A 13,092-nucleotide genomic window follows, 5' to 3' on the forward strand; every position below is an offset into this window, starting at 1 on the left:
TAAAATTGATTCTGGAGAAATTTCATTTCCAAAGTGTAAAACTCAGAAAACTCAAATGACATTTATAGATGCATTTTAATTATGCTTGGGTTGCAGAATCGCAAAATGTCCAGCAGAGGGCAGTAAACACGAATCACCAACACTTCCGGAAACTACCGACAAGAACGTCCAATCAAACAACGATTTTACTTTTAATTCAGGAACTTCCAAAGAAAAACAAGAGTCGACGTACATTCCCCGTACGATCGGGCTTTTAAACTTCAACAAACAAGAGTTTCCCCGCACCGATTTCGCCTCTTTTCAACAGCTGTTTCATGGGCACCCTGGAGGAAGAGCGAGGTAAGCGCTTCATTGGTATGCGACGCTCGCTCTTGACACAAGCTAACGCTAACTTTATGCTGCTAACTTTGGTGGCTAGCTGGTTCTCTCTGGGCAATTTGGTCCCTTTCTAGCAGTCTAAATAACTTCATCGTTTATGACATTACGTCTAAAAAAGATGAAAGTACGACCCTGTTTGAGATCCAGGCACATCAAGTGACATTGGGATCACTAAATGCCCAAATATGTTGATCCAAGATGTCTATTGCATATGTTTTGCTACTATGTTTACAAAGGAGGGAGTGTATTTAGTATTATGATCTGCTCCATAACTTCACAGTGTCGCCCCAAAAGCTAAGATTATTGTTGTTGTTATTTTTTTACAGAGTGGGTAGATGTGGCAAATGAGCTGCTCGCAAAGTGTCACATCCAACAGAAACTGACAAAACTCACAGATTGTGAAGCCAACGTGTTTATTAGTCTTTACGAAAACATCTTAAAAGAGAAGGTTCCAGGTAAGTTTGATGGATCCAGTGCCAACACTGTCCAAAACAATAGTATTTGATTTTCTGGAGATAATATGTTTAAAAAAGTTATTTTTTATGTCCAGGTCATACAGGATAATATTATAGTTACGGATGTCCTGATTGCATATTTTTGTGGGTTTGCTAATACACAGTTACGATCTGATACCTAAGAAATGAAAGGAGAAGAAAATAGCATATCTTTTTTTAAAGCCCAATTTCAACAAAGCTAACTTTAAAGCCATATTGTATATTACCAAATATTTCCTATTTTTTTTTACAGATTTTATCGCATCACCGACCAGCCAGGAGGATGATGCCCATAATATTCAGTGTGTGATTGATTCATTATCACTGGATTATCTTCAGATCAGTCTCTCCCATATCACAGGTAAAAAGTGACATTTTGGTTTGTGACTGTGTAATCATAAATATATTTTTGTTATCTTAACTGTAGAAAATGTTTAGTTTAATATTTGTACATTCCCAGGTGAAAATGTCATTCGAGGAGATAAAGAGTCAATTAAGAACCTTTTAGATATATTTGATGGCCTCTTGGAATATCTGAGTGAGGAAATAAGTGAGGACTCACATAAAGAAGGTGGGTGCATTGAAGAGTGCTTTATGTTTAGTTTCTTCTTTTTGTTTAATATAATGTAAAGCCTCAGAGATGATATGCGTACTGTTGAAAGCTATAAAAAACAAAGAAACGTCTCATTTGGCAGAACAGAGCAGTGCTTTGTCTGTGTGTTATGTAACATTCTTTGCACCCCATGAGTGTCATGAAGATACAGGGGATATTTGCATGCGATATGCTGTTTGTTGTGATTACATAATGGAAACCAGACCACCCAGTTCAAATGGATAGGATGACCATTACCCTTAATTGCAGTAAATGGGCTATTCCCACATTCTCCATATTGTGCTAAGTGTGTCTTGGTTTCAAAAATTTCAGTCATTTGTAATGCAAGACTTAAATGAACCATCAAATTGAAATGGTAGAGTTAGATTACATTTTTATTTTTTGCACATTTTTGTAATATACTTGCAACAGGAATCAAAGCATCACAGTATTGCCACTCAAAATATGGTGTAAAATCTACATAAAAAATGGTTGTTGAATGTGTTTGGAATTTATTTCAAAGTTGTTTTGAACTTTATAAATGTTCAATTAGTTTCACTTAAATAGTTGTTTAAATTTGAATTCTTTTGACAAAATCAGAGTCCCAAAATGGTAGACTCCAAGAGGATGCTCCCCGTGACAACGCAGTCGCAACAACCAGCAATGGCGTTGAGCAGATGGACACGAACTTGGGCGTTGTGCATTTGTCTTCATCTGGCACTGAGTAAGTCAGCTAGATTTTATCTGCTCTTTTGTCAGGTACAAAATTCACTGACAAAGTTAGTATAGCCGCGATAATAAAATATTCAACTCTATTTTCGCATTGTGAAATGTAGGTCCACTGCGGACTCTAGTAAAAATTCCCCACATTACCGTGAGGGTGAGCTGCCGGGATCATCGAGCGAGGTCATTGGGCTCGGAGTTTCGGCACGGACATTTACAGATCGACAACAAGGTGAGATGCTGAAAATGTTATGGAACCCATTTCCTCAATTGTCATTAAAGCTTTTCCCTCGACAGATCCGGCTATCCTGACATCAGCCACAAGTGCAATCGAGCAAGATGCACCTTTGACTGTACCTCAGCACACCGCCATTCCTTTGCACCCCCCCACCCAGAGCGACTCTCGCCACCAGACTAACACACACACGCACCCCATTAGCCATGCGGAGGAGCAACTCAACTCTGGCTCCGTCCAGGTATTGCCTACTTTCCATCTCACAAATCTATGTGGATTAAATTTAAATGCAGCTCACCTCGGAGTACACTTTTTCCATCTCAGTCAAACTTGTTTTACTGAATGTCTTCTCATCTTCCAGGCCGAGAAAGCCCAGGATGGAGCCAATCAAGTTGTGTGCAATGGACTGCACTCGCCTGGTGAGTCAAAAACAAAATAGTTATTTATTTCCAGCGCTGGATGAAGAACTGGGTTGGCTGTCAGTCACAATTTATATAATATATACATTTTTAGTTCAAAACTAACTATTCACCATCTAAACAGGTGATATAGATGTAGAGTCTGTGCTCTCCAAATATGCAGTATTGATATTGCCACTGCCTGTCTACTTCTTCTAGGGTCAAGAGGTCAAAGGTTACTGTGCCAGATTGAATTTGTGTTCAAAATTAATAGTACCACTTTATCTATTTTGTAGCCAGGAGTGTCAGAAGCCAGGAACAGCCTGATCCTGGGATTCAGACACTGGAGGTGAAAAAGCAGTCTTTTTTTAAAAATGAAGAGCCATATTTGATTGTATAACACATTTCAACAACAAAGTATATTTCCAGCCTACTAAGGGAGGACCCAGGAAGGTTTTATTCCACACGCAACCAGATGTGCTTCTCCTCACATTGCAGGACGAGGCGTCGGCCGCCACCCCGACACCTCCGGACACCGAGGACGACGACCCGGACCGTCGTCCTCCCACCAATGACACAGCCCTAAGGTGCATATTAGACTGGTACCTCTATTTACAAAATGAATTACAGAGGTGGTTTTGTATCTTAGATTTTTCGTAAATGGAGACATACTTTAGCATATTATTTGTTCAAATGTGATGGTGTGTTTGCCAAACTGTCTTGTCAAACAACCGGTTACTATTTGTACAAGAAGCAGCTACTTGGAAGAAGAGGAAGAGGGTGAGGGGGCAGTGCTGTTTCAACGCAGGAAAAAAAACAGACAAACTGAAAAGGAACTCCATCACATTTCAGAGAAACTCACCAATCGTATTGATGAACTGGATCAGGTGCGATCAAGGAAAACATTCTCAGTCACTTTTCAATGTCCAGATTTTGATTGGCTCTCGTTGCAGATGCTCAAACGACTCATGGGCGATGGCGGAGAGCCGGGTGCCTTCCAAGACGAGGATTCTGACCTCAGTGATCACGTCCTGCCGCACCATCATACGCCAGGAATAGATATAGGCATGGTGAATAGGCATTTGACCACGCCCCCACGAGGTCATCACTTATTACCGGAGAGCCTGGAGGGCGGGGGGCCAGAGGGCAGACAAACAAATATTCGTAGCAGTACTGTGAAGTGGCAAAATGAGCCGCCGGGACGTACGAAACACAAAAAGGTTGTTTTGCTTTTTAAAATCTGTCAAATTTTAGGATAATAGTCGGACGTTTAACTTATTTTGTGGTCTCTCAGATGGCGGTCAGTCGAGCTTACGAGAAGGAGTGGACGAAATTAGAAGGTGGAAATCGAGCTGATCTTGACAGGGAACGACTCAAAGCACAGGCGGCCGTAAGTCCAATGAATCGGATGCTTATTACAGTCAATGACAGACTGTGGTTAATTTTGTGTGTTTGCAGGAGCTAGAGTACCGAAACGCCATACTCCAAGATATTCCCAAACTGCCCAGATTGATGCCACATACAACAAAGTCAAAAGTCCACTCGCAAATCACAGCGGGACGACTACGAATCCCCAAGAAACCCCCGCCACGTGAGCTACATTGGTAACAGGCAATGTCTTTGTAGTCCTTTTACCACTACAACGCCTATCTACTTCGTCCAGTTCAAGTGAAGGACAATGATCTCCTGCCCATCCTCCTGGAAGAACTTCCCTTTCTGCACATCTCCTCCCACGATCTGGGCCGCATGTGGCAGAAGCAGAAGCGGCAGGTGGAACAACTTCGGAGCCAAGCCTCTGGTAGCAAGCAGCAACGCATCAAATTATCCGAAGAGGTTCGCATATCAAGTTATGCTATTGAAACCCATAAGCTTTCAAAATTAAAAAATCTTCACCTCCACAGTTAAAAGAAGCTCAGAGGAAACACAACCTCCTGGCAGAGATGCTCCACAAGCAGCAAGAGCATGGCAAACGCCTGGTGAGTTCACCCACACGACCTAAAGATGGCAAATATGGCTCGTTTCAACCCGTTTTTCCAACCCCCATCCAGAAAGACTACAAAGAGCACACCCAGAAGCAAAAGTCCACCCAGAACCGACTAAGGGAACAGCGTCAGCAGATCGCCCGAGCCAGGAAGTACCACCAGGACTACCACGTTCAGCACCGGGGTCGCCTCATGAAAGCCCGCATCAATGAGGAGAAGGTAATATTTGTAGCACCCTCGCTTTCTCCTCCGTCTGACGTTCGCCTGCCTGCCCACACAGATGTTTCGGGAGCTCTTTGAGGAGGGTCTGGAGGTCCAGAAGGCTCGTCTAAGGGAGCAGAGGGCTATCGCCGCCGAGCAACGGCTGGAGCATCAGAAACGCCACCAACAACATCTTCAGTCTATGGAGAACTACTACAAAGACCAGGTGGGGCATCAAAATTACAGAATGAGCTCCAACCATTGTCTCGCTCAATATGACTTTCCGTCCGTCTCTTCTCAGTTTTCAATGCTGGCTGAAAAACTAAAAGAAGAGCGACAGGAGATCCAGATTCGTAAAAAAGCTCAGGAAAAGGTAAATTTTTGACTTTTTCTTCTTAGTTATATAGCATACAGTGGCATTCCACCATTGAGGATTTTTTTTTAAAGCATTTAGGGAACTGGAATTTTTAAATAAGAATATTTGTATGCCAATTTAATATTACTTTAACATAACCTGACTGCAAATGTTATGCTTGTATAAACAGTGATTGTGGTGTAGTAATTATAACCTTAAAAAAACTATTACAAAAAGTATCATCTGCAGTTTTCTGCCCTAAATTGAGGTTACACTTTTGCAGGTCCTGCTGAAAATGAAGAACGACCTCCGTTCCAAGATGGAGCGCGAGATTGGCGAGCTACAGAAAATAATCGTCCAGAATGACGAGGATGGCCACTTTCAAGATCTGGAGGTCCAGCGGCTACGCGATCGAATCCGCATGGCGTCTTTCCACAGCCGCTACAACTTTATGCACTAACCGATGTTCGGGAAACTTCAAGTCCGACAAATTGTAGCAAACGGTTGTTTCACTGTGACTGCTAATTACCTTTTCAAATCCACCTCCTTTTGCCAAATAACCAAAACACAGTTTTAACCTTCTGTTTACGGTCAAGTCTTCCTTTTATGTGTCTGCAAATCCAGCCTTTTAGATTTTTTAACTTACATTTTTACCTTTTTTTCTTCTTACCAGCCGTTAGTGCTCTCTTAATCCATGGCTCATTAAGAGCCCAGTCTTAAAATGTTCTGAAACTGTTGGAAATATTTGTTACTGTAACATAATGGATGCGTGAAATAAGAGATAGGAATTTAGAGGGGAAAATAACTTCTGTGAAGCTCCCGATGACGTCTGAATCACCTTAAATGACACGAACATGACTCGGATTGCTGTTGAGTTGTACTTATGTTGTTATGTGCTTAATGTTATCTATCCCTTCAACCAATAAACCTCACGTTGAGATATTCTAATCTTGATCATCGTTTTATTTGACAATATAAAATACAAAAGGTGAATTGAAACATCATGAAAACTTCAGATGTTTACACTGTTAAATAGAAACTAATGAAATAGTAAAATAAGGCTCACATGTAATACTAGTTAACCAATGTGCGCATGCATGCACTACTGGTAACATTGAAGAAATTATTGTTACTCACCCCGATCCTGTGTGGTCGTGTCTGAAAATAGTGAGTTTCGGGCGGCCTCAAGAGAAGAGAAACGCGCCTGGCCTGGAGCCTTCATGCTGGAGTTTCTTGGTGCTAGAAAGCATTCATGTCTGTGTGCATTGCAGCTACATAAATGACAACCTTACTAAGATGGCCACATTTTAAGCCAAAATTCCCACATGATGTTGCATGCATAATGTAGGCACTTACCTCTGCACACCTGATGCCGCAGATACCTAATTCGCTTTAAAAAAAATTAAAAATAAATAAAAGGTCATTGGTTGCCTTCTTGTATCAATAAGTTATCAAGTAATCATTTACTGCAACATTGATATTAACATTTCAATATTTGTTTTTTTAAATGTATAATTTAAATATTTATAATGCAATACGCAATGGTTCCACATGTTAACATGAAAAAATGAAGTGACTAATAAATACCAAAATTTAAAAAATGAAATAAATAAATGTCGACTTCATTCTAAAATTGAAAAAATATGAAAATGTAATAGTTGCAAGAAATCATAGTGCGGTATTTATGAATGTATAGTCACCATAACAACATTCATTTAAAATGCTAAGAAAAATAAAAAGTACTAGACATTCTTCTATAAAACATAATGCTGTCAAATTCAGGCAGCAGTGTTTTATTGCTCCATTTTCTGCATTATACAAGAATTATTTGCCCCTCCCCCCCATCTCCTTAATAACTTTGCTTCTTGGTCTTATAATACACGTGTCATTTACAAGCTCACAAAAAAAGCTTGGGTGAAAAAACAGACTCTTTAATATATTCATAAATATAAAACTTGGGGTAAAAGTTAAATGCAAAATAAATTGGAGGGATGCTAGCTTTTTATCTGGGACAAATTGGCCCCTCAAGTGTCCATTTCGCACTTAACGAATCAGTCGGCGAGAAACGGCCAAGCGACACAAAATGATATACAAAAAAGAAAAAAAAAAACATACGTGTGCGCGTGCGTGCATATCCGTGGTCGACATCCAAATCGCTACATAAAAGGAAGCGTCCGAATGTAGCAGTCATGTGCAAAGAACTCTCCAACTTCATTCATGTTGCGTTGCAGAAAAGCTACGATAAATCCTCTGCAGATGTTCATAGAGCAATTAGCAAGCTTATTTTGGGGTATTTTCAGGTTCCTCATTAACTCATTGGCTGCCATTGCAGTTTTGAAAGCGGGGGCGAAAGAACAAATGTGTGGATAATAAATTGAACAAAGTGCAATAGTGCATGCACTCAATTGGAGAATTAACAAAATTCTAGTTTTCCAGCACCTGTGTCGGGGAAAAAATAAATTTTAATTTAATTCTGTATGTACGGTATGAGTGAGCTAGAAAGTCGGGCAGAATAGCCCCGACCCGGCCCGCGGGCCATATATTTGACATGCCCAATTTAGATGAAACATTCCCAGTAACAAATTAATTTAAAATTAATCACGTAAAAGAGTAGTTTCACCTGAGAATGCAAGAAAGAGGTCTAGAGCAGGGACATGCAGCATTTGCACAGAATACAAATCCTACATTTGCACGTATACAATGTACTGGTTGTATATAGATATGTCATCCTCTAGTTTGTATACTTGTGATATTGAATATAGGACAGTATGCATGATTTGCTTTTAAAACGAAAGGTCCCATGCTTGAATTGTTTTCAGTTTAGCCACTTAACATGCATTGATGTATTTTGTCAGTTTTTGGGTTAGGGTTTGAAAAAGCCATTTTTTTAATTCTTGGGTTTTTGTAATACCTCTGACATCATCACTTGCTTGCTAAAGTGCTTGACAGTGACAAGTGAAAAATAAACATGGGACTGTCTACACTTTGCAACATGCGACAAGCGTGGGAAGAAAAGCGCCTTTGCACTCGGACAGCGATGTTGCCAAAGTGGAACACCCTTAAAAGTGGTCGAGTATGGAATTGATTTTCTTCCCCCCACCATTGCAAGGCACTCATTTAACTCACTGGCTGCCATTGACAGTGATAGACGCCCAAACTGTTTCGATTGGGATATTTGGCAGTCAAAACAGATTCGACTTCTAAGCACTGTCAATAGAAAGCAGTCAGTTAAATACTATAAAAAACACTTCTTGGGCTTTCTGATGACTGGTAATAAAAATGTGTAATAATTGCTATTATTTAAAGAAAGCCGATGCAAGATTGGTGGCCAAAAATGGTACTGTGGCTAGCATCAAACTCAGAAAGCGTACAACATCCCTGGGTTGCCAGATAAGTGCTTTGCCAGGGAGACTCAAGCTATTTCGGGAAAAAAAATGATTACAGACTAAAATTGGCAATGATCGTGTAAATAAATGTAAAGCGTGTATGGTCTACAAAATTTGTCAATTTTCAAAAGTATTGGGAATTTGCATATTTAAATATCTTGACTCTTTCCAGGGACAGTCATTTAAATTCCCTTTAAGTATGTTCAACTTTGGAGGTGCTACCGTACATAAAGAAAAAAATAAAATGAATCTTTGCTTTTTGACATGGATTTTGAAGCGCACACACAAAATTCTTCCCGAAATCTAAAAAAAAGGAAAAAAAATAGCTTAGCAAGATCTAAAAACAATATATTAACTTTTTAGGCCTGCTCTTCAAATTGATTGCCATTGACAACAATAGACATCCGACCCGTGGCCCCTTTTCATCCTGTTTATCATTAGTAAGATGTCCAATTAACTTTGACTGAAGGGTTGGCAGCAATTAACCAGCCTCCCAATCTGTCAATGGCAGCCAATGGGTTAAAAAGTGAACTTTTTCCAATCAAAGAGGATAGAAGCAAAATCTTTTTCTCACGTTCACACAGGTGCTTTTGGACTGAGGTAGGATGAAGGTGCGGCTCGTGACGAGCGTGGGCAAGAAGCGGCTACCTGAAGACGACGCAGGGAGCGTGACGTGCGTGCTGAGCAACGCTCTTGGCGAGTGTCCGGAAGGAAATGAAGAAGCCGCTCTCGCCGATGCTACAACACAAAGAAATCCTGGACAATGTGGTCATCTGTTCTGATACGGGAAGAAAAGGAGGAAGACTGTGGGCTGCTCAGTTATGAAGGGCTTCTTAATTCAAGTCCAACAAGTGTGCAGACGCAAGGGGGGCGGGGCCCGGCGGCCGGTGGGGGGCGGTGCCTCATTCCACCGCGAAGCCGCACGTCTCCTCGATGGCGGTCAGCAGCTTATCGTAGAGCTTGTCGTAGCTCTCGTAGGGCGGAATGTCGATACGGTTGAAGCTGGAGAGAGGGTCACATCATATGTATATTAGATAGGATAGAAAGGATTTTTATGGACGTACATTCCGGACTATAAGGCGCACTCTGGTAAGTCGAAATTTTTGGGAGGGCAATAAAAAAAATTAAAAAAAATCAGAAAGCAAGAATAAATAAGTTATAATAATAAGACAGAAATGGAGAACAAGATAAATAGCACATAACTAGAGCTTAAAAATATAAATAAAAAAATTAAAAATCAACTGTCAGTGGTCAGGGAGGGAAAAAATATACATAATTGTTGTATAAGAGGCAGGCCCTGTTCAGCCATTAAAAAAAGTGACTTATAGTCTGGAAAATACAGTACTTTATGCATGATATATATAAACCAGAAACTACCATATTTTCCAGAATATATATATATATAAATAAATATGTACATATAAATACAATGCTGATTGCCGGGACAACAAAACGATAGTTTCCAAAAGAGAACATTCACCATTAAGAGTCCTAATGTCGCGAAACGATGCTGACATCTACCAATTCAATTGAATATTTATTTTCCACCACATATTAAATGAGGTAACGTGCAGTCTAGTATATATTTACAGCACGCGGATGTGAGAGCAATGTTGACAAGCATGTGCGTGTATTTGCGCCAGACATACCAGGTGTGGGCTTTGGGCAAATTGTTTGCGTTGGCATCAATCTGATGAATGGTGAAAAGTCGAGGCCCCGCCGCACCTGCAAGCAAAAAACACCAGTAAAGCAAACAAGCTTGAGCAAATGTTTCACTTTTTCACGTTACATTTCTTAGTAGGAAAAACAGCCAAGTCTCTGAAGCCTAACGATGAGGTCAGGCCGCGTCCAGTCGCGCCAAAAGCCGACCGACCTCTTGCGAGAACAAACATTGTACCTTGGAGGGCCTTGAAACCCTGGAGAGGCACCCTGGAGGACCCAGTGACAAACTGCAGCAGACGTGCCCTCCTTTCCTCGTCGAACGACTCCACGGCTTTCCAGAACCACTTGACAATGTTGCTGTCCGGCGTGCAGTGCTTGAGACGCGTGTTTGATTTCCAATCGGAGACGTCGATCTTTCCCAGCCCGCAGACGATTAGCTGCAAGGGACCACAGATTGTGAACGGAAGGGAAAGGCATGACGGCGAGGTTCTTGGGCTCCACTCTCGTACCTCAAGCTCTTTCTCGTCGAAGGATTTGAGCAGGTGCTGCGGGATCACCTCGTTGAAGCCTTTCTGCAGGGCCAAAAACTGGGCCTCGATACCATGTAGGAAACGCCAGTTCACATATAACCTGAAAGTGTAAATCAACAATTGAACATTTTTTTTATCTCATTCTCTTCCATTTCATTTCAGGATTAGAATTGGGCTGAACCCATGTCAAATTGGACATTTTAACACCCCCACACTATTTATTAACTATGTTTTTTTAATTATTATTTTTACACTATATATTGACTGTATATATATATATATATATATATATATATATATATATATATATATATATATATATATATATATATATATATATATATATATATATATATATATATATATATATATATATATATATATATATATATATATATATATATATATATATATATATATATATATATATATATATATATATATATATATATATATATATATATATATATATATAATGTTTTTTTTTACATTATTTATTAACGTTTTTTACACTATTAACTATATATATATATATTTTTTACACACAATTAGTTGTATGCTAAAAAAATTGAAAACATGGCAGTGACACGTCTCATTTATATGTCATATATGCAATGTTTTTGATGGGACTCTATGTATATTTCAAAACTTGCCATTTTTGAAAACATCGATTCCACATCCAAAGATTAGTTACATAACAGCGGTCAGACTGAAACCATTTAAAAATGGTGTTATCCTAACAAATAAGTGAAATAAGTGGAGATGAGGCAAAAAAAAAAATTGAGAACAAAATGAGTACGTTATGTGCTTTTGGAAAATGTATAGCAAAGTTTTTGAGCCTATAATTCCCAAAAGTCACATCATCATACCTGACATATTCCTTTTTGGTGTCCTCGCTGACAGAGGTGCTTTTTCCGTTGGGTTTCAGCTCATGCTGGATGATCTCTCCGTAAGCATTGTGCTCCACGCAGAAGGTATGGTCGAGGACGCCAGTGATGTCGTTGTCCCTGGAGAGAAACATGGTGAGGTGAGATGCAGTAGAGGGCGCCACAAACATTTCAAGAGGCTTAGAAATTGTGTTGACGTTATTCTGTACAAATCCAGAGTCCGTAAATGGGATTAAAATCAAATGACAAACTCAAACAAATCTGAAAAAGATTAAAATATTGCCCGTCATTGTTAGTGACAGACATCCAATCCATTTTGACTTAAAAGGGCTAACAGCTATTAAAAAATGGCTTAGGCATCGATAATCAAAAATGGCACTGAAAATTGATCATTCTGTGGTTTAAATAATATCTTATTGCCACAAATGTATTCAAATAGGCCCTCCCACTTCAAATGAATTCAAAGTCTCTCCCAATCAATGGCAGGCAATGGGTAAATAATGATTTTCATAGTAAAAAAAACAACCTACAGGATCCAAACAAGACTGTTGTGCAGGTCTGGATCCACGGACTCCATATCGTCTAGCGTGATGGGTTTTCCAAGCAATTGTTTGTAAAAAGGCAGCGTGAAACCTCCGTCAATATAGTGTCCGTGGAACACCGCCATGCCCATGATGCGACCCACAAAGTGGAAATACGACAGGTGCTCCTGTGGATTACCAAATGACACCGAAGAAAGTTTAATTGGACGGTAGTAGACGGCTTCACCAGATATGCTTCTTGACCAATCGTTTTTACCGGATTGACAGCCGAGTCAGGGTTAATCTGTAAAGTGTAGATGTCATCTCTGGAGTATTGGAATAGGCCGTAGTAGGGGTTCAGCATTTCATGGGACAACAAATACAACCATTCCCTAGGATAGAAAGGTAAATTGGAAAAAAAAAGTATTCTCCATATGAACGGACAATAAAACGTTTGTCGTCAATGAGGTCAAACTCATTTTTGTCATTGATTTTTACACTGATATCCAAGGAGATAATACCTGGCCACTCCACCATAATCTAATCCCTCCTCTCCTCTGAATTTGATCATAAGTCTTTTCCACAAATCCTTTGGTCGCATCTTCATCACCTGCCGGTACGACTCCTGCAATTTAACACACAAGTACATTCATGTTATATATATATAGTGCTTTAGGTAACACCTCAGTCAACATCTTTCCCACAACAGCATCTTGTGGGCCCTAATAACTAGAGAACAACACATTTT

General features: G+C 39.8%; 2 protein-coding genes across 7 annotated transcripts in view; one reads left to right on the forward strand and one right to left on the reverse strand.

Moving 5' to 3' along the window:
* Positions 1 to 54: 54 nt before the first annotated feature.
* Positions 55 to 6,306, forward strand: LOC144197583 (centrosomal protein of 95 kDa-like). Of its 5 annotated transcripts, none has more exons than XM_077718045.1 (20): positions 55 to 339; positions 705 to 833; positions 1,126 to 1,233; positions 1,333 to 1,443; positions 2,065 to 2,188; positions 2,301 to 2,419; positions 2,485 to 2,663; positions 2,784 to 2,841; positions 3,117 to 3,169; positions 3,319 to 3,407; positions 3,572 to 3,707; positions 3,774 to 4,040; positions 4,115 to 4,210; positions 4,279 to 4,411; positions 4,484 to 4,653; positions 4,722 to 4,796; positions 4,869 to 5,021; positions 5,083 to 5,229; positions 5,305 to 5,376; positions 5,642 to 6,306. In XM_077718045.1, exons 1-20 carry the CDS (start codon positions 315 to 317, stop codon positions 5,816 to 5,818), a joined length of 2,421 nt encoding a protein of 806 aa, XP_077574171.1. In that variant the 5' UTR covers positions 55 to 314; the 3' UTR covers positions 5,819 to 6,306. The 5 variants fall into 5 exon arrangements, with proteins under 5 accessions (XP_077574171.1, XP_077574168.1, XP_077574170.1 ...); XM_077718042.1 differs by having other exon boundaries at positions 59 to 339; positions 3,250 to 3,407; XM_077718044.1 differs by having other exon boundaries at positions 59 to 339; positions 3,250 to 3,407; positions 3,578 to 3,707.
* An 829-nt stretch (positions 6,307 to 7,135) lies between these two features.
* The window catches only part of LOC144198075 (E3 ubiquitin-protein ligase SMURF2-like), a 31,155-nt gene continuing 25,198 nt past the window's right edge, over positions 7,136 to 13,092 (reverse strand). For both annotated transcript variants that reach the window (XM_077718889.1, XM_077718888.1), the window contains exons 13-20: positions 12,866 to 12,969; positions 12,622 to 12,736; positions 12,354 to 12,532; positions 11,806 to 11,943; positions 10,916 to 11,036; positions 10,642 to 10,843; positions 10,394 to 10,469; positions 7,136 to 9,746 (exon numbers count right to left, since the gene is read on the reverse strand). In XM_077718889.1, the coding sequence (XP_077575015.1) occupies positions 9,647 to 9,746; positions 10,394 to 10,469; positions 10,642 to 10,843; positions 10,916 to 11,036; positions 11,806 to 11,943; positions 12,354 to 12,532; positions 12,622 to 12,736; positions 12,866 to 12,969 (1,035 nt within the window). In that variant the 3' untranslated portion in view covers positions 7,136 to 9,646. The remainder of the gene's footprint in view (positions 9,747 to 10,393; positions 10,470 to 10,641; positions 10,844 to 10,915; positions 11,037 to 11,805; positions 11,944 to 12,353; positions 12,533 to 12,621; positions 12,737 to 12,865; positions 12,970 to 13,092) is intronic.

The sequence above is a fragment of the Stigmatopora nigra genome, chromosome 6 (assembly GCF_051989575.1).
Source record: "Stigmatopora nigra isolate UIUO_SnigA chromosome 6, RoL_Snig_1.1, whole genome shotgun sequence".
NCBI lineage: Eukaryota > Metazoa > Chordata > Actinopteri > Syngnathiformes > Syngnathidae > Stigmatopora > Stigmatopora nigra.

Excerpts from the sequence above, each read along its gene's own strand:
- LOC144197583 (XM_077718042.1), top strand. The coding sequence starts at position 315 with ATGGGCACCCTGGAGGAAGAGCGAG. Across the intron at positions 2,420-2,484 it reads ATTTACAGATCGACAACAAG|ATCCGGCTATCCTGACATCA; the intron begins GTGAGATGCTGA and ends TTCCCTCGACAG. Across the intron at positions 3,170-3,249 it reads CTGGGATTCAGACACTGGAG|CCTACTAAGGGAGGACCCAG; the intron begins GTGAAAAAGCAG and ends GTATATTTCCAG.